This window comes from Clupea harengus, chromosome 15 (assembly GCF_900700415.2).
Source record: "Clupea harengus chromosome 15, Ch_v2.0.2, whole genome shotgun sequence".
NCBI lineage: Eukaryota > Metazoa > Chordata > Actinopteri > Clupeiformes > Clupeidae > Clupea > Clupea harengus.
The window spans coordinates 26,692,450-26,712,639 of NC_045166.1; the positions used below are offsets into that span (position 1 = coordinate 26,692,450).

Genomic DNA, 20,190 nt, shown 5'->3' on the forward strand with positions numbered 1-20,190 from the left:
TTCATCAATTAATAAAATGCAGTGAATCAACAGAAGATAAATCTAAATCAAATCAATATTTGGTGTGACCACCCTTTGCCTTCAAAACAGCATCAATTCTTCTAGGTACACTTGCACACAGTTTTTAAAAGGAACTCGGCTGGTAGGTTGTTCTAAACATCTTGGAGAACTAACCACATATCTTCTGTGGATTTAGGGTTCCTCAAATCCTTCTGTCTCTTCATGTAATCCCAGACAGACTCGATGATTTACAGCATTTTTTCACACCTGCCTAAAACTTTTGCACAGTACTGTATAACACACTAAAGGAAAGGTAAACACCGGAAAAGCATAATAGGTCCTCTTTAAAGTTATTCGATTTTCACAAAATAATTCTATCAATAGCAGTCTCCAAAATAACTTTTCATTACAAAAGTCAGAAGAAAACCAGATGTTCCTTCAGAAAGATACATGGCATAAATGCTTACGGTTCTGACCCACCTTTGACCTTTGACTCATTAAAGGTTAACACAGCGTTCCCCACCTCAAGAAGTATCTTGGAAGTCAAAGTGGTATAGAGGCTCAGCTGATAAACATTTTATATATACACACACACACACACACACACACACACACACACACACACACCTGCTATAAGGATGGAGTCAGACCCTGTGTGTGTGTGTGTGTGTGTGTGTGTGTGTGTGTCCAGCCACGGAGCGTCTTCAGTGGATTCATCTAGTCAGTTGTGTGTGTGTGTGTGTGTGTGTGTGTGTGTGTGTGTGTCCAGCCACGGAGCGTCCTCAGTGGATTCTGATGCTCTGGAAGTGGTCCAACATGGCCCCCAGTGCCCAGCTGGTCTCCACCGTCTTCACCTTCTTAGTCAACTACAGGAGAGACCAATTACAATATTCACTTCATCATGTTATTATACAGCATTCACCTTCTTAGTCAACTACAGGAGAGACCAATTACAATATTCACTTCATCATGTTATTATACAGCATTCACCTTCTTAGTCAACTACAGGAGAGACCAATTACAATATTCACTTCATCATGTTATTATACAGCATTCACCTTCTTAGTCAACTACAGGAGAGACCAATTACAATATTCACTTCATCATGTTATTATACAGCATTCATTTGTCAGTATGTGTACTGTGTGTGGAGTGTGTGTACTGCATTAGACACTGACAGCGCCCTACTATAGAAGTGTGTGGAGTGCGTGTACTGCTTTAGACACTGACAGAGCCCTACTATAGAAGTGGAGTGTGTGTGTACTGCATTAGACACTGACAGCGCCCTACTATAGAAGTGGAGTGTGTGGAGTGTGTACTACTGCATTAGACACTGACAGCGCCCTACTATAGAAGTGTGTGTGTACTGCATTAGACACTGACAGAGCCCTACTATAGAAGTGTGTGTGTGTGTGTGTGTGTACTGGTACTGCATTAGACACTGACAGCGCCCTACTATAGAAGTGTGTGGAGTGTGTGTACTGCTTTAGACACTGACAGCGCCCTACTATAGAAGTGTGTGGAGTGTGTGTACTGCATTAGACACTGACAGCGCCCTACTATAGAAGCTGCTGTGTGTGGAGTGTGTGTACTGCTTTAGACACTGACAGCGCCCTACTATAGAAGTGTGTGGAGTGTGTGTACTGCATTAGACACTGACAGCGCCCTACTATAGAAGTGTGTGTGTGTACTGGTACTGCATTAGACACTGACAGCGCCCTACTATAGAAGTGTGTGGAGTGTGTGTACTGCATTAGACACTGACAGCGCCCTACTATAGAAGTGTGTGTGTGTACTGGTACTGCATTAGACACTGACAGCGCCCTACTATAGAAGTGTGTGTGTGTACTGGTACTGCATTAGACACTGACAGCGCCCTACTATAGAAGTGTGTGTGTGTACTGGTACTGCTTTAGACACTGACAGCGCCCTACTATAGAAGCTGCGCTGAAGGAACAGGCTGTGCGCTTTCATCACTAAAGTCCACGAGTATTCAATTCAGTTTTAGCCATTGATGTGGTGCCAAGGTGCTTTACAGAGCCCCACCCCCCCCTGGAGGAAAAACCTTCAGCAGAACCCAGCTCTACAGTGGGACCCATCTGCTTGATAAAAGGGCTGGTACCCCTGACCCCTGACCCCAGGTTAGTGAGGTCATCACGTGACGACTACAGACGTCAGAATCTACTCACCTGTAACAGGCCGTCGTCCTTGAAGCCAAAGCCATCTTACAGACGTCAGAATCTACTCACCTGTAACACGGTGTGGTCCTTGAAGCCGAAGCCATCTTTCAGCAGGCAGGTGATGTACGTGATGTCCATGCAGAGGAAAGGACTCTCCACTCGATGCTTGGCCATTTTGTTGCAGACTGGGAAAGAGTGAGAAGAGAATGAGTCATCAATCTATACACTATACTTATACCATACTATACTATACTACACTACCCTATACTTATACCACACCACAACACACCACACTATCTGTCCTGGGAAAGAGAATGAGTCATCAATCTATACACTACACTATACCATACTTATACCACACCACACCATACTTATACCACACCACACTTATACCACACCACACCACACCACACCATACTTATACCACACCATACTTATACCACACCACACCACACCACACCACACCACACCACACCACACTTATACCACACCATACTATACTTATACTATACTAGACTCATTCTCTTCCCCAGGACAGATAGTAATCAGCTTTGCCTTGTTGATCGAGCAGTGCAGCCCTCTCAGTATAAAGGCAGTGTGTGTGTGTGTGTGTGTGTGTGTGATCGAGCAGTGCAGCCCTCTCAGTATAAAGGCTGTGTGTGTGTGTGTGTGTGTGTGTGTGTGTGTGTGATTGAGCTGTGCAGCCCTCTCAGTATAAAGGCTGTGTGTGTGTGTGTGATCGAGCTGTGCAGCCCTCTCAGTATAAAGGCTGTGTGTGTGTGTGTGTGTGTGTGTGTGTGTGTGTGTGTGTGTGTGTGTGTGATCGAGCAGTGCAGCCCTCTCAGTATAAAGGCTGTGTGTGTGTGTGTGTGTGTGTGTGTGTGTGTGTGTGTGTGTGTGATCGAGCAGTGCAGCCCTCTCAGTATAAAGGCTGTGTGTGTGTGTGTGTCAAGAGAACAGAAAGACAAACAAACATCACTGCTTTCTGGAAGTTAACATTTCTACTACTGTTCAACTATACTATACTATACTATTCTCCGGTACACTATACTACACCTGTCCAAAGAAGCTCTGGAGGCTTACTATCTGCTAATGGTAATGGGAAATAGACTGCATTTATATAGCGCTTTTCTTCTCAGACGCTTTACAGATGAATGCCTCAGACATCTACCCATACACACACCGACCTCACACATGTACACACACACACACACACACACACAAACACACAAACACACACTGACCTCAGACATCTACCCATCCACACACCGATGGCGGGGGCTTCTATCTAAGTTGGTCACCCGCACATCAGGAGCGGTTGGGGGTTCAGTGTCTTGCTGAAGGAGGAGCGGTTTGGGGTTCAGTGTCTTGCTCAATCACACTTGGTGAGGAGGAGTGGGATTCAAACTAGGAACCACCCAATCACTAACAACTCCTCTACCTCCAGAAACACTTTCGCCCCGATGAATGCCTACCAAACACATGCTCTGTGTGTGTGTGTGTGTGTGTGTGTGTGTGTGTGTGTGTGTGTGTGTGTGTGTGTGTGAGCTCACCTTCTTTGGCTCTCCTCTTGAAGTCAGAGACCTTCACCATCCCACCCTGGCTCTCATCTAACAGAAGGACAAACAGGAGAGAAACACAGTGAGGAGTGAAGAAGACACAGAACACACACACACACACACACACACACTGTGGTAATCAATACACACACACACACACACACACACACACAGCTAACACCGATTTTACACACACACACACACACACACACACACACACAGTGGTAATCAACCCACACCCAACACTAAGACCACACACATATCTATGAGGCCAACACGAACACCACACACACACACACACATATATATATGAGGCCAACACACACACACACACACACACACACACGAGACCAACACTAAGACCACACACAATCCTATGAGGCCAACACACACACACACACACACACACACATACCTATGAGGCCAACACACACACACACACACACATACCTATGAGGCCAGCCGCTGCAGCGATGTCAAAGTAGTAGGAGAAGGCGTAGAAGACGCTGGAGTCCTTGAGCTCGTAGGGCTGGTGCACGATGCCCTTCACCACACGCTCCATCTCCAGGTAGCACAGCCGGTACCCAGCATAACCTGAGGGAGGGAGGCGTGTGATTGGACAGTCACGGGAGAGAGAGGCGTGTGATTGGACAGTCACGGGAGGGAGAGGCGTGTGATTGGACAGTCACAGGAGAGATTAGTGTGTAACTGGACTAACACAGGAGAGAAGCGTGTGATTGGACGGAGGAGAAGAGAGAGACATTTGATTGGACTAACACGGGAGAGAGACACTTGTGATTGGATTAACAGAGGAGAGAGGGGCGTGTGATTGGACTGACACAACAGAGAGGCGTTTTTTTGGACAGGCAGAGAGGAGATAGAGAGACATGTGATTGGACAGTCACGGCAGAGAGAGGCATGTGATTGGACTAAAACAGGAAAGAGGTGTGTAACTGGACAGGAGATAGAGGCCTGTGATTGAAAAATGAAAGCTGGTGTGTTGGGTCAGAAATAAATGCTTTATAATAATGCATGTACAATTTAAATCAGACCTAAAACAATGCCAGAGCATGTACTGCTCCAAAGAGGCTCAGCGGCAAGGCAAGTTCATTTATAAACCACAATTCATGCACATTGGTAATTCAAAGTGCTTTACAAATGAGCAGATAAAATAGCAAGAAAAAGTAAATACTAGAAAAAACTAGAGCGCATTCGATCAGTTGACAAAAAGCATCTGACAGCTGGGTGTTACGACTAGATCTGAGCCTAGCCTAGAGGTCAAGAGGTCAAGAGGTCAGAGAGACATGTTGGGCACTCACCATCATGGATTCCACTGATCTTATAGACGAGGCCTCCAAAACCCCAGTCTTCCTGGAACTTCTTAGGCAGGCAGGAGCTCTTAAACACCTTCCACTCTAGGCCTTAGAGGAAAGACACACACACACACACACACACACACACACACTCTTACTCATCTAGTCATGGCAAAGAACGGAGGTGAATCGCTCAAGGAGCAGGTAATGGGACTACGGAGGGCATTACTGATGTTATGCAGTAACAGTGTCAGGGTGGCTCACACACACACACACACACACACACACACAGTAACAGTAACAGTAACAGTGTCAGGGTGGCTCTCTCACACACACACACACACACACACACACTCTAACAGTGTCAGGGTGGCTCTCACACACACACACCCACACACACACACACACCCCCACACCCTCTAACAGTGTCAGGGTGGCTCTCACACACACACACACACACACACACACCAGTGTTAATTTCGTTGACGAAAACTATGACGAAAAATATTCGTTAACGACCTTTTTCCCGTGACTAAGACGAGACTAAGACGTGACGAAAACGGATCTTTATAAATAAAAACTATGACTAAATCTATTTTAACTTTCGTTGACGAGACGAGACGAGACGAAAATGTTGGTGGTTGACTAAGTCACATTTTTTTTTTTTTCTAAACTTGTTTGCACATCATTGGTTGAATGTTGCCCGGTCCTGTATCTATCCCTCCTCCACTCCCTGAGATGGCCAGACATGCAAGTGACGCCCTATGGCTTAACGTTATGATGGCTGAAGTTCAAGCACTCGGTACTGGAAGACAAATAAGAATAGATATCCGGACAGTCTTAAATTATAACTTGACAGAAAATAAAACACAATGCACCGCAATAACCGGAGAGAAACCGTGTGGCTTCGAAATAGATGGGAAGAACACAACAAGAGGCACCTGAAAGCGCACAAGACAACCCTGCCATTTATGCCAAGGTATATTAGCTAGTAACTGTCAATGACAATTAGCTAATGTTAACTAGTTATTCGAATATATTAGCCAACGTTAAGTTAACTTCAAAGGGGCAGTCGAGTGTATAGGTTGTGTCAGCTTGGATAACTAGCTAGTCATTTTCGATTGAAACCTCCCGTTTGGCTTGGCAAATGAGTTCCAAAACGTTTAGCTAGCTAACGTTGGCTAACTATGAGGTAGCATAGCTAAGTTATACTAGCTATCGATAACTAGCTAGTAAACACATTGCAGAATGGACTATAGGACAGGCCACGCATGACATTAATCAAGAAAAAATAAATGAATTTGTGATTGGTTTACATATCCTTGTCTATTTATGCAACTGTTATTAGCACTACTTTCAACTCTCAAACTATCCGTCTAGCTAAATACTGTATGTTGGTTATCAGATTGCACAGCAATTCATATGGAGGATATGTGGTTGATTTAACTAAGGCCAGGTAGGCATAGTAGTTGTATTGTGTTATCAGATCATTTGAATCTTCAAAATCTAGACTTGATATTCTCTTATATTTTAATGATAATACTGTTAATTAAGTATTGCCTTAAAATTATTATTTACATTGAATTCATTGGAATTCAGCTGTAGGCATAGGATATCTGTATCTTAGAGACTAATTGCATCCACAGTGTACGTACTGCAAGCTTGACTATTATGCAGTTGTAGACACAACACAAGGGGTCCCCGGGCCTGAGAAGGGATGGAAAGGAGTTTAATGTGACTATAAGATGGACTTAATTTTTAGTTTAATGTGACTAAAACTAGACTAAAATGTAATGAGACTTCGTCGACTAAAACTAGACTAAAATGTTCTGAGTTTTCGTCGACGAAAACTAGACTAAAACTAAGCAGGATAAAAAAGACTAAAAGTGACTAAAACTAATATGCATTTTCGTCTAAAGACTAAGACTAAGACTAAATCTAAAATAGCTGCCAAAATTAACACTGACACACACACACACACACACACACACACACACACACACACACACACACACACACACACACACACACACACACACACACACACACACACACACACACACACACACACACACACACACCCACCCACCCACACACTCTAACAGTGTCAGGGTGGCTCTCACACACACACACACACACACACACACACACACACACACAGTAACAGTGTCAGGGTGGCTCTTTGTCACTCGGCCTATTAATTAATTCTCTGACACACACACACACACACACACACACACACACACACACACACACACACTCGCTCTCTCTCTAATTACCTTCAGCTCCCAAAGCGCCCAGCGCGGCCAGACGAGCTGCTTTGATTCCATTCCCCAGGTAGCTGAGGAGACACACACACACACACACACACATACACAGACACACACACACACGGAGACACACACACACACAGACGCAGACGCACACACACACACGACAGACACAGACACAGAGGCACACATACACAGACACACACACACAGACACACGCATACATTGTGGCTTATTGTTCAGCTAAGGATGACACTACTCATGTTTTGTGTAAACAGTTCGGGGGCAGAAAATTGGTGGTGTTGCTAACAGTAATATACTGTTAATACGTCATATGTCAGTGGGTTTGCATTTCTTGTGTCTATCGTTATACACTGCAGCATGTGTGTGTTTATTGTGCCTGCTGTACTTCTGGTTAGTTAGGCCTCTGTTTGCTTACTGAGCAGTAATGGCATCCGCTCACACTGGAAAACAAGATGGCTGAAGCCAAAACAACAACAACAACAAAATAACAACACAGTAAATGTTGTACCAGTGGGGAGAAACAAACATTCCCAACATTTGAAAACTGCCTGTTGTTTGAACTGAACTGAACTAACCCGTCATTACCTCCGCATTAATATGTTTAACATGAAGATCCAAGAACACCCAACAGCTTAGATGGCGGAGTTTGCCGAAGCTGTGTGAATTAGCCTTAGCAAAACCAAACGCACACAAAGTCGCCACGGTGACCCTGCAGGGTGCATTCCAAAACACCCAATTCACACGACTGCAATCAGTCAGAGCCTAATAGAACATCCCATGACCAAAGCCACCGTGCACTCGGCGCGAGTGAGGTAGGGGTGTGTGTGAGAGAGAGAGTATGTGTGTGTGTGTGTGTAAGTGTGAGAGAGAGTGAGGTAGGTGTGTGTGTGAGAGAGAGTGTGTGTGTGTGAGAGAGAGCGAGAGTGAGGTAGGTGTGTGTGTGAGAGAGAGTGAGTGAGAATGTGTGTGTGTGAGTGTGAGAGAGTGAGGTAGGTGTGTGTGTGAGAGAGAGAGAGAGTGAGTATGTGTGTGTGTGTGTGAGAGAGAGAGAGTGAGAGAGAGAGTATGTGTGTGTGTGTGTGTGTGTGTGAGTGTGAGAGAGAGTGAGGTAGGTGGAAGCTGACTAAACGCTCCTTTACACGTCACATAGAGAGCAACTGACTCAGGAAAATGGCCCTGAACTGTGTGTGTGTGTGTGTGTGTGTGTGTGTGTGTGTGTGTGTGTGAGTGTGTGTGCGAGAGTGAGTGAGTGAGTGAGTGAGTGAGGAAGATGGCCCTGAACGGACACTCAGATCACACATACATTTATCACATGACTACTGTCTGTAGTCAACAACAACAACAACAACAACTTGCAATGACTGCCTCACCTGTGAAGGATGCCTCACCTGTGACTATAGAGCTTGTATGTTGTGTGAAGGATGCCTCACCTGTGAAGGATGCCTCACCTGTGACTATAGAGCTTGTATGTTGTAGTAAGGATGCCTCACCTGTGACTATAGAGCTTGTATGTTGTAGTAAGGATGCCTCACCTGTGAAGGATGCCTCACCTGTGACTATAGAGCTTGTATGTTGTAGTAAGGATCTCACCTGTGACTATAGAGCTTGTATGTTGTGTGAAGGATGCCTCACCTGTGACTATAGAGCTTGTATGTTGTGTGAAGGATGCCTCACCTGTGACTATAGAGCTTGTATGTTGTGTGAAGGATGCCTCACCTGTGACTATAGAGCTTGTATGTTGTGTGAAGGATGTCTCACCTGTGACTATAGAGCTTGTATGTTGTGTGAAGGATGCCTCACCTGTGACTATAGAGCTTGTATGTTGTGTGAAGGATGCCTCACCTGTGACTATAGAGCTTGTATGTTGTGTGAAGGATGTCTCACCTGTGACTATAGAGCTTGTATGTTGTGTGAAGGATGTCTCACCTGTGACTATAGAGCTTGTATGTTGTAGTAAGGATCTCACCTGTGACTATAGAGCTTGTATGTTGTGTGAAGGATGCCTCACCTGTGAAGGATGCCTCACCTGTGACTATAGAGCTTGTATGTTGTAGTAAGGATTAGGGATGCACCGATACCGATACCAGTATCGGTATCGGTGCCGATACTTCGTTAAAATACTCGTACTCGTACTCGTAGTTGAATTGCCGATACCAAGCACCGATACCACTCATCAGTATTTCACTGCATCAAACTGGCCGGGCTATGCTGACACAAAATGTGATTTATTGTCCTACCTGTCCTACCACTCTCTGCCAGACTAGTAAGTAGCTTATTTGCCGTCTTGTGTTGCATTTGCTTGATGTTTGACTGTGTTAGGAAAGTTTGTCATAGTGTCAAAGTATTTCAGTATACAGGTTTCGCTAAATTTAGCTGCTAGCATCTCGTTAGCGATTAGCAATTCCGTTGTGCTGCCTTAACGGCGATTTGGGCTCATTTTAAGATAAATGACGACGACAGGAGTAAGGCACAGTGTAAGATCTGCACTGCTACGGTGTCGAGGGGCGGAAAGGAAAGTACTCTGTTTAACACAAGCAATTTGATTAAACATCTGAAGACGCACCATAGTGCTAAGTACACAGAGTTCACTGATGCTAGTGGCGCAAGACCGAAGCAACCAATCTTAACTGACGTCTTGCAAAAGAAAAAAACGCGCACGCACACACAGAGAGAGAGAGAGAGGTAGAGAGAAAGACTGTGCCACATAGGTTAAGTGATTGTTTGTGTACTTGAGCAGGAGATTCTTCTGATCCTTTTGTAACTGAAATGTGCTCTTGTGCTAATCCAGTAATAGTTCTGTTCACTTTTTGTTAAGCAGACTGTGTTGTTAACTATGCAGCAAATTGAATTGCCTTTATCTGGTTATATTTGCATTTTGTCTAATGTGATGATATTGTCTGTTTGAAGGCTTTTTTGTGTGTTAAAACCAGAAAGCTCAGTTTATTTTTGGCTTGGGATAGCCTTCTGTTAATTTTGTACTATAGGCTTGACATAATCTGCAGAGGATAAAATAAAATCTGCCTCCAAATTAATTGCACTTTCATGGAGACCAAATCTAAGAAGTATCGGTATCGGTACTCGGTATCGGCAAGTACACAAATAAAAATACTCGTACTCGTATCGGTTTGTAAAAAAGTGGTATCGGTGCATCCCTAGTAAGGATGTCTCACCTGTGACTATAGAGCTTGTATGTTGTAGTAAGGATGTCTCACCTGTGACTATAGAGCTTGTATGTTGTGTGAAGGATGCCTCACCTGTGACTATAGAGCTTGTATGTTGTGTGAAGGATGTCTCACCTGTGACTATAGAGCTTGTATGTTGTGTGAAGGATGCCTCACCTGTGACTATAGAGCTTGTATGTTGTAGTAAGGAGATCAAACTTGGCTATGTGATCTGCAGGAGCGCTTTCAGTGGTTTTCTGTCAAAACAAACGAGAAAATGAAACACATTATTATTACACAACATCATGTACACACAACACAACAACTATTACACAACATCATGTACACACCACGCAACAACTATTACACAACATCATGGACACACTACACAACAACTATTACACAACATCATGTACACACAACACCACAACTATTACACAACATCATGTACACACAACACAACAACTACTACACAACATCATGACCAGAGCTGACCTTGAGTTTGGGCAAAAAGGTGATTTGAGTAGATCCTCCGCCAAGGTCCAGGATCCCCGCTGTGGTTTTGCTCTTCGCCTGGAGGTGACCTGTGCATTAAAAACATTCATTTAGTAGTGCTGTTATTAAACACAGACATGGATAACATTCATTTAGTAGTGCTGTTATTAAACACATATTAAATACAGACATGGATAACATTAATTTAGTAGTGCTTTTATTAAATACAGACATGGATAACATTCATTTAGTAGTGCTGTTATTAAACACATATTAAATAGACATGGATAACATGTATTTAGTAGTGCTGTTATTAAACACATATTAAATACAGACATTGATAACATTAATTTAGTAGTGCTGTTATTAAATACAGACATGAATAACATTCATTTAGTAGTGCTGTTATTAAATACAGACATGGATAACATTCATTTAGTAGTGCTGTTATTAACCACATATTACATAGACAAGACATAAACACATATTAAACACAGACATGGATATGTGTGTGTGTGTGTGTGTGTGTGCGTGCGTGCGTGTGCGTGCGTATGCATGCGCGCGCGTGTGTGTGTGTGTGTGTGCGTGTGGGTGTGCATGCCATGATGAAGAGTAAAGTATGGACTGTGTGTGTTGGATAATACTATGTAGGGTCAGTGCCTGAGTCTTGCTATAGGCCGGATGAGAGTGTGAGCGTCTGGGTTTAAAAGCACTGGATAGACCCTGTTTATGAGCTGATAGATGATAAAAGCACTGGATAGACCCTGTTTATGAGCTGATAGATGATAAAAGCACTGGGTAGAGCCTGTTTATGAGCTGATAGATGATAAAAGCACTGGATAGAGCCTGTTTATGAGCTGATAGATGATAAAAGCACTGGATAGAGCCTGTTTATGAGCTGATAGATGATAAAAGCACTGGATAGACCCTGTTTATGAGCTGATAGATGATAAAAGCACTGGATAGAGCCTGTTTATGAGCTGATAGATGATAAAAGCACTGGATAGACCCTGTTTATGAGCTGATAGATGAGAAAAGCACTGGATAGAGCCTGTTTATGAGCTGATAGATGATAAAAGCACTGGATAGAGCCTGTTTATGAGCTGATAGATGATAAAAAGCACTGGATAGACCCTGTTTATGAGCTGATAGATGATAAAAGCACTGGATAGAGCCTGTTTATGAGCTGATAGATGATAAACAGGGCCTCTGACGTGACCCCAGCACTGACGCCTGTGGTTGAGTTTGTGTAAGCTTGTCTGTCTGTGTGTGCATGTGGGTATACATGGCAGTGTGTGTGTGTGTGTGTGTGTGTGTGTGTGTGTGTGTGTGTGTGTGTGCGCGTCAGCACTGATGCCTCACCAGTCAGGTAGTTCACCGTCACCCAGGCAAGGATCCCTGCAGGGAGAAGATTAAAGGTGTTGTGGTTAAAACACTAAAATGTGAAACCACTAAGTAACCCTAATGAACACATCACGTTCCCTGTTTGTTGACGAGTAGTCTAACACCAGAGTAGGTGCTTCACAGGTGCATTTTTGCAACCTCACTCATCTCACAGGCATAAACACTCTGCCTCAGTGTGTGTGTGTGTGTGTGTGTGTGTGTGTGTGTGTCTCATCTCACAGGCATAAACACTCTGCCTCAGCTTATCCGTGCGAGGGAGAAAAACGCTGACGACCCACACGGCACCCACAAACACCACACCTTGCACTCACTCTCTCACACACACACACACACACACACACACACACACACACACACACACACACACACACACACACACACACACACACACACACACACACACACACACACACACACACACACACACACACACTCATGTAATTACACCTTGCACTCACTCACACACACTCGTGTAATTACACCTTCTAAAAAAAACTAAAACATACAAGAGAACAGGCCAGTCCTGACAGCACCGACCCCTCAAGGAGCCAGTTTTCTGCTGCGTCATCACAAGCCCATGGCATTCTGGGTAATCCACCTTATGGCGAGTTTCCGCTGAGGTGGTTGTTAGCGGCGCCGCTCGGAGACCGCAGACACGGGCGCCTCACAGGATGGGTCATTAGGAGCTTAGCGGCGTCACGTCTGAATGGCAGCAAACACGTTTATGCCAGAGACAATATGCTGACTCAGATCCAACATGGTTCCAGTACTGACCCGTCCCAGACCAGATGGATCCAGTTCTGACCCATCCCAGACCAGACCAGTCCAACATGGATCCAGTACCGACCCATCCCAGACCCAGACCAGACCAGGGGGAGAACACAGAACTGATCTGAGGTCAGCTGCTACCTGCCTTACCTTCGCTGGTGCCGTTCATGATGGTGACGCTGTCCTCGGGAACCAGGAAAGGGGATTCATCAAAGGCATCTTGAACCTGAGAGGTCAAAGACAGGCGACTGGAGAAATATTACATAGTAGGGCCTCAAAAACTAATAAATACTTTCATCCAGTAGAACCTTACACCTCTCAGGTTCTTCACACGCTCTGGTAACGTCATGTAGAACCTTACTGATAGAGAAATGTCATGAGGACATTGTTATTGTATTTTAATCTGCTTGCTTATCCTGTTTGCTGAGGCATACTGTTTTGCTGAGGCATACCACCTGTTTGTACTGATAGTCATGCATACCGTTCTTCTTTCAAGGACATGTTCTGAGAACATTTCTGTAACTTCTGTAGCGATATGAAACAGACATTTCAACATCCTGGGAAAATAACGCCCTTTGTCTGCTCATGAAACATGTTTCTTTCTGTACTCATATAAAAGCTGGCAGCGCCCAGCTCATCTTTAGAGTTTGTTCATGATATTTGGTTGTGACACACTCCCTCTTTTGCAAAAGATAAAGCGCTGAAATTCTGATTGCTGGTCTCTGTCTCATTAATATTAACGTCTTAATATAATTTATCTAACACTTACCCATTTAAGGTTCCCCCCACCCTTCCATACCTCGTTCAATAGAACACATGTCTGGTTCTCCCTTTCCCAGGTTCCTTACTGTTCTTCGTCCAGAAGAATCCATCTCGGGTTCTCCCGATCCTCCTGTACTTTAGCCAGTATAACCCTACCTATGTCAGGGTTCTCCTGTACCTCATCTAGTAAAACCCATCCCAGGTTCTCCCATACCTCGTCCAGTAGAACCTATGTCTGGTTCTCCCTTCCCCATGTTTCCTCCTGTTCCTCGTCTAGTAGAACCCCTCCCAGGTTCTCCCATACCTCGCCCAGTAGAACCTATGTCTGGTTCTCCCTTCCCCATGTTCCCTCCTGTTCCTCGTCTAGTAGAACCCATCCCAGGTTCTCCCATACCTGGTCCAGTAGGGCCTGGGCCTTCTTAGGTGGGAGGAGCCTGAGGCCGGCGGTGGCTCTCAGCACCACTGGGGTTCTCTTCCACTCCAGACGGGGAACCGTCTTCTTTGCCACTCGCAGCAGCTGCCGCACCGTCTCTCCAGCCTGGTGAAGAGAACCACACACACACACACACACACATTCATGAACACCTCTATACACACACAAATTCATAAAAACACATCAATACACACACACGCCCACACACACACACAATCATACACACGCCCACACACTTGAACACATGCATGCATATGCACACACACACACACACGTACATAAACACATAGCCTATAAATACAAAAAAGCACACAATCAAACACACATACTTACGCATACACTTAATCAAGCTCATGTACACATGCATGCACACATTCACACGTGCACAAACACACACACAGAGAAATACATATCTTTATTTGTGCACAAACACACACAGAAACACATATCCTTATTTGTGCACAGACACAAACAGAAACACGTGTTCTTAATTGTGCACACACACACACACACACACACACACACACACACGGACACACAGAAACATATACCCTTCCTTGAGCACAAGCAAATACACAATGAACCCATACAGACTTAAATTAAGCTATTCATATTCTGCCACTGAGTAAACTGTGCTAAGTAAGCTGTACTGTGCTGTGCTGTGGCCTTAATAGAGCATATGTTTCAACAATGTGTGTGTGTGTGTGTGTGTGTGTGTGTGTGTGAGTGTGTGTGCGAGAGTGAGTGAGGAAGATGGCCCTGAACGGACACTCAGATCACACATACATTTATCACATGACTACTGTCTGTAGTCAACAACAACAACAACAACAACGACATGCAATGACTGCCTCACCTGTGAAGGATGCCTCACCTGTGACTATAGAGCTTGTATGTTGTGTGAAGGATGCCTCACCGGTGACTATAGAGCTTGTATGTTGTGTAAACTGTGCTAAGTAAGCTGTACTGTGCTGTGGCCTTAATAGTGCATATATTTCGAGGGAAGAAAAAGCTCCCTTGCTGTAATGTAACTGTAATGTAACAGTAATGTAACAGTTTTGGTGAACTTACAATCTCAGGCGTGTCAGCAAACGCAGACAGACCAGGCTTAACGTTGTGGAACATTTCATTATCCAGAACGGGCAGCTCGTCTGAGAGATGAAATGCATGAACAACATTAACATTCCTTCAGCATAAACACACACACATACACACAGAGACAGATACACACACACACACACACACACACACACACAGACAGATACACACACAAACACACACACACAGAGACAGAGACAGAGACAGAGACACACACACACACACACACACACACACACATCACTATGTTGCGGAATAAAGCGACTGGTTCAGTAATGATGTGTAAACAAGAAAGATGGCACACAACATGCAACTGAAAGTAGGAACAGGCAGAGGAGGGCTCTGACAAATCATCGGTCATCATTTCAAAGAAATTTAAATGGAAATTGGATGTTGACAGAACATAACAAGCTGTGTTATTCTATTCCTTCCGAGTCCCGTAGAGCCGTTTCAGAATCACTTGAGGTAAATTACTGGTTGTTTGAGCGCTCTGTATCTGGAGAGGGAAGTGGTTGTTCTCCTCTCGTGTGGCTCTTAAGCCACACACACACACACACACACACACACACACACACACACACACACACACACACACACACACACTGAAGCGCAGAGGGGAGAGCGGGCTCTTCTTTTCAAACCCAAACTGTCTGTCAAAAACCTGTCTACAGAATTTAGCCCGTCGTACGCCAATACAACAAATCATATATAACCCAGAGCTGCTGCAAAGTCCTCACCCAGAACAATGGATGCCCATCTACCGCAACACGTAATAATGAATAATGAATACACAGAAGCACGTGTGAACATTCAAACGCCGTCGCCCCAGGCGCTGAACCCAAGAAGCACACATATGGATTTAGCACACACACTTCGCCTTACTGTGGGACACACACACACACACACACACACACTTCGCCTTACTGTAAACCCCTTTGGGGGGGGGAACACCTGCTACATCACTAAATGCAATGAATATGGTTATGGTTATAGTATTTAGCACACACTTTTATCCAAGCATAAAAAAAGACATTAAACACATTAAATAATTAACTAATTAATTAATTAATTAATTAATTAATTCATGAGCTTAAGGTGAGAAGAGATGTGAGCACAGTGTATGCTAAAAAGTAGCTTTTTCCTTCAAAGTTGTCACTACAAAAACCCCCCATAATGGGACTGGAATACATCACTTAATGCTGTAGATGGGCACCTCACAACACACTGTGTAGACATCAGCTCTGTGCCGTCCTCTTCCTCACCTGGTGCAGACAGGATGAAGGTGTAGATGTGGATGCGTGTGCCAGTGCTCCCTGCGTCAAACATCACCCCGTAGAAGATGCGGCTGGCGTTGGCAGGGCGTGAGAGTGTGGGCAGGACGCTGCCCAGGTTGGCAGCGATGTCGATGCCGCTGGCACCGGTGCCCTGGGTCAGGCAGCAGCCAACCAGAAGCCACAGGGAGAGTAGGACAAGGCAAGGGGCCATCTTCAGCGACGGAGATGGGGCAGGTCAAGCAGGATGGACCGTCACAAGCTAGCTGCCAGGAGATATCTACAGTATCAGAGAGAGAGAGACACAGACACAGACACATGCAGACACAGACAATCTGTTTGCAAACTTTCACACTGAATATAAAGACAAGGGAAGCAGCTGAGACAGACACGCCCACAAAGCTCATTTAAATGTTGCACTGACGGCTGTCAACCACGATATCTCAGTCCACCAAAAAAACATCATCAAGAACTGTTATGCTGCTATTCAAAGCCGTGATGCAAATACTTGAAAGCATGAGATTTCACGTCACTCCAAATCTACAATTCATGTCTGAGGATCAACAAATGGATAAAAAAAAAAAAAAAAAGTAATTACGGTCATGTGTAGCGGCCACTAAACATTTGCATCTAAATCGAAAAACAGAAATTACAAGGCAACACTTCGTAATTGACAACTATCGCTAGGTTGTTAAACCCAAATGACTTGGGTGTAGAGGAGAGGCCTCGGTTAACATTGTAGCTACACTTTACATTACAACACGAAATTAAACCAGACGGGCTAACGTTACTGCTGTGACAGCTGTGTTTGATATCGCATTCACTGGAAGGCGGCGTTGCTACTCGAAAGTTTTTTTTTGTTTTTTTTACACAGAGTAAGTTAATGTCTGAACTTTGAAGAGAGGCTTAACTTTACAAGGAATTTCATGCACTTCATTGCATAGCTCAGGTATCGTTCGCCCTATAACGTTACAGGGAAGCAACTTGTTCACGTCAGCAAGTTGTGTGACTGATGTTAGCCAGGTGCTAATATACCGTTGGCTAACTTCGCCGGTTCATACGAGTCAGCCAAACAGCCGTTCACTAACGTTAAATAGCTAAACACGTTAACAGTAAATAAGCCAGCATGTTTATGCTTTATGTTTACGCTGTGTCTTGCCATTCTTGCAGTACGTTATCCATAACTCTTAACCAGGCAAGCTAACTAGCCGTCATGCTAACCAGATAAGGAAGATAACGTTACCAGTCAACGTTGAATTACGTTACCTGTGGTGAACTGAGTTGGGTTTGGAATCCTGCGGAGAAATGCCCATTTTCATTCCAAATAAAAAGCTCACACCCCAACGAAGCCCATTCAACAAAATGTCTGATTTCAATCATCCAAACTGAGACGCATTTCATCCGCACGCAGTTGTGCCCAAATTAGCGGAGCCTGAGCTGCCTATTACTCGCCCTCTACGCGTGATACAGTTGGAGAAAAACATTCGTGCAGGGCTGGCGAGTTACGTTAACGGTTACTATATATGGCTATAGATAAACCAACTCCCTCAATTAGATTAGTAATGTTTGGCATGACGCACAAACATGTCAACAAAGTTAATGAATTAAGCGGTTATGGTGTGTGCTGCGCCTTGCGTAGTAGTACTACAGAAAACAGTGAAATGTGTTGAATGGGACAACACGACGGGCTTCAGAAACGTACTGAGCGCTTAATATCTAATCACACTAGTAAAACTATACAATACAAGCAATGTTCGTGAAGTTCACAAATAAAGTTGTAAAACTGACAAGATGTTTTCGTCTCATGGGCACATTCCATAGTGTTGAGATCTAAACTAGCGGTTTTCTCCTTCACGATGTAAACATACAGTTTCTGCGGTTAGAGCTCAGTGTTCCCAACAGATCTTATCCTCAGTATCTTAAGACTGTAATTGCTTTTATGTTAGGAAAGGTATCTTCAGCGTCGTCCTCCTTGTGTTAACTTTGCGTAATGTGTGTAATGATAGGGTGGATACGCAGTGGAATTTCTGAAACAGCAAAACGAATAGCTCCTGGATGCAAATTACAAATAAACACTGCACAAATTTTTTGTTTCACACACATTCATGTTTGCGTCTGTCAGCAGGAGTACGCAAAAGCAAGCGGTTGCTTGTTTTGAGGCCAGATCCCTGCGGATTCTTCTGACGGATTGTCAAGCGCATGTGACTCCAGTTCCTTAGAAAAGGAAATGTTTCTGTGTTGGGGTAGCAATGGGGGAATTATTACCAAACAGATCACGCTTGGATCTGCTCTGACCAGTGGCATCACCTTTGATATGCTTTTCATCTTCAATTCCTAGAGCAGGGACCACGTAGGCCATATAGCAGGAACCCGACCAGGAGACAGGGAGGTAAGAGTAAGCAGTGGACCCACATACAAACATGGACCCATTTAATGCAAGCATGGTGTCAGTGTCTTTTATACGATGGTCTGCGGCCACCCTCGTAGGGAGGGGGACTTCAATCGTGACACCATCTTGCTCGATCTGAATACCAGGGCTGCCTACGTCAGTAGTGTAGGTACATGTACTATTACCCATAACCTGTCCATTGCCGGAGTTAACCCAGCAAATAATTCCTACGGGGCGTAGCTCAATCTAATCTTAGTGGGGGGACCTGTGTCCATGGGCACCGTGTAAAAGGGGGCATCTATGGAGGGTGTTCCATAGGCAGCAGTGTATTCAGGGATTGTGAAGGGGACAGCAATGTAAGGTGGTACCTGTGAGGAGGTTTGCATTAACCCACAAACCCAACAAGCTTGCACTCCTTTAGCTTTGGCCAAACCGTGCGCAGCCTGCAAGAAGGTGTTATCTCTGTGAACCTCATGATGGCTGTCGATGTCACAATTTCCCTTTACACACAAAACATATCAACAGGGTATACAACACATGGCATTTCATTTCGGAACAGTCGTTTCAAGAGTCTTCTCCTGGGACGGCTGTTGGAGAGGGTAACAGTTCGTGGTCGGGAAAGTTCAGAAGATGGCAACACAGTTCAGATGGTGCAGATAGCCAAGCTATCTCAGGATCTCGGTCGTGATGACGATCTCCAGGTTTCCAGCCACGGAGTACATAGGATTTAAAGAACAAGAGCAGTATCAATTGGGGGGGGGGGGGGGGGGACAGTGTTAATCTAACACAGTTATGTTAATCTAGCACAGTTATGGCATGCTTTAATGCTAAGCAACTAAACATTTGTCTTGATTAAAGTAACCACTATTATAGCAATAAGCAAGTGTGATTCTAATCTAAGAAGTTGTACCACCAAAAACCTATACCAACATCTCACCTGGATTGGTTCGAGAGGACAGAGGAGAAACCTGCACTTTAATTTCCTAATCTTCCTTTTGTTGCTAATCCCTCCGTAAAAATAAAAAATAAGAAATTAAAGTCTTCCCGCACTCTGACCTCCCTC

At 44.4% G+C, this 20,190-nt stretch overlaps 1 protein-coding gene across 3 annotated transcripts; it reads right to left on the bottom strand.

Moving 5' to 3' along the window:
- Positions 1 to 746: 746 nt before the first annotated feature.
- On the bottom strand, positions 747 to 19,894 carry LOC105902110 (ectonucleoside triphosphate diphosphohydrolase 5-like). 3 transcript variants are annotated; one of them, XR_004165317.2, is made up of 15 exons: positions 18,005 to 19,894; positions 16,730 to 17,018; positions 15,441 to 15,520; positions 14,331 to 14,474; positions 13,325 to 13,400; positions 12,365 to 12,400; positions 11,003 to 11,091; positions 10,685 to 10,764; positions 7,332 to 7,393; positions 5,059 to 5,160; positions 4,190 to 4,333; positions 3,734 to 3,790; positions 2,250 to 2,365; positions 923 to 1,070; positions 747 to 854 (listed from the first exon to the last, which is right to left on the bottom strand). XR_004165317.2 is itself a non-coding variant. In XM_031582202.1 (14 exons), exons 2-14 carry the CDS (start codon positions 16,950 to 16,952, stop codon positions 783 to 785), a joined length of 1,293 nt encoding a protein of 430 aa, XP_031438062.1. In that variant the 5' UTR covers positions 16,953 to 17,018; positions 18,005 to 19,894; the 3' UTR covers positions 747 to 782. The 3 variants fall into 3 exon arrangements, 2 of the variants coding, with proteins under 2 accessions (XP_031438062.1, XP_031438063.1); XM_031582202.1 differs by lacking the exon at positions 923 to 1,070 and having other exon boundaries at positions 747 to 866; XM_031582203.1 differs by lacking the exon at positions 747 to 854 and having other exon boundaries at positions 873 to 1,070.
- Positions 19,895 to 20,190: the final 296 nt, after the last annotated feature.

What these genes read in the sequence shown, in the direction of transcription:
- LOC105902110 (XM_031582202.1), bottom strand. Translation starts at nt 16,952, where the DNA reads ATGGCCCCTTGCCTTGTCCTACTCTCCCTGTGGCTTCTGGTTGGCTGC. An exon ending in CCTTTTTGCCCAAACTCAAG is followed by an intron (nt 10,765 to 11,002) that starts GTCAGCTCTGGT and finishes TTGTTTTGACAG; the next exon opens with AAAACCACTGAAAGCGCTCC. An exon ending in CAAGAGGAGAGCCAAAGAAG is followed by an intron (nt 2,366 to 3,733) that starts GTGAGCTCACAC and finishes ACTCTTTCCCAG; the next exon opens with TCTGCAACAAAATGGCCAAG.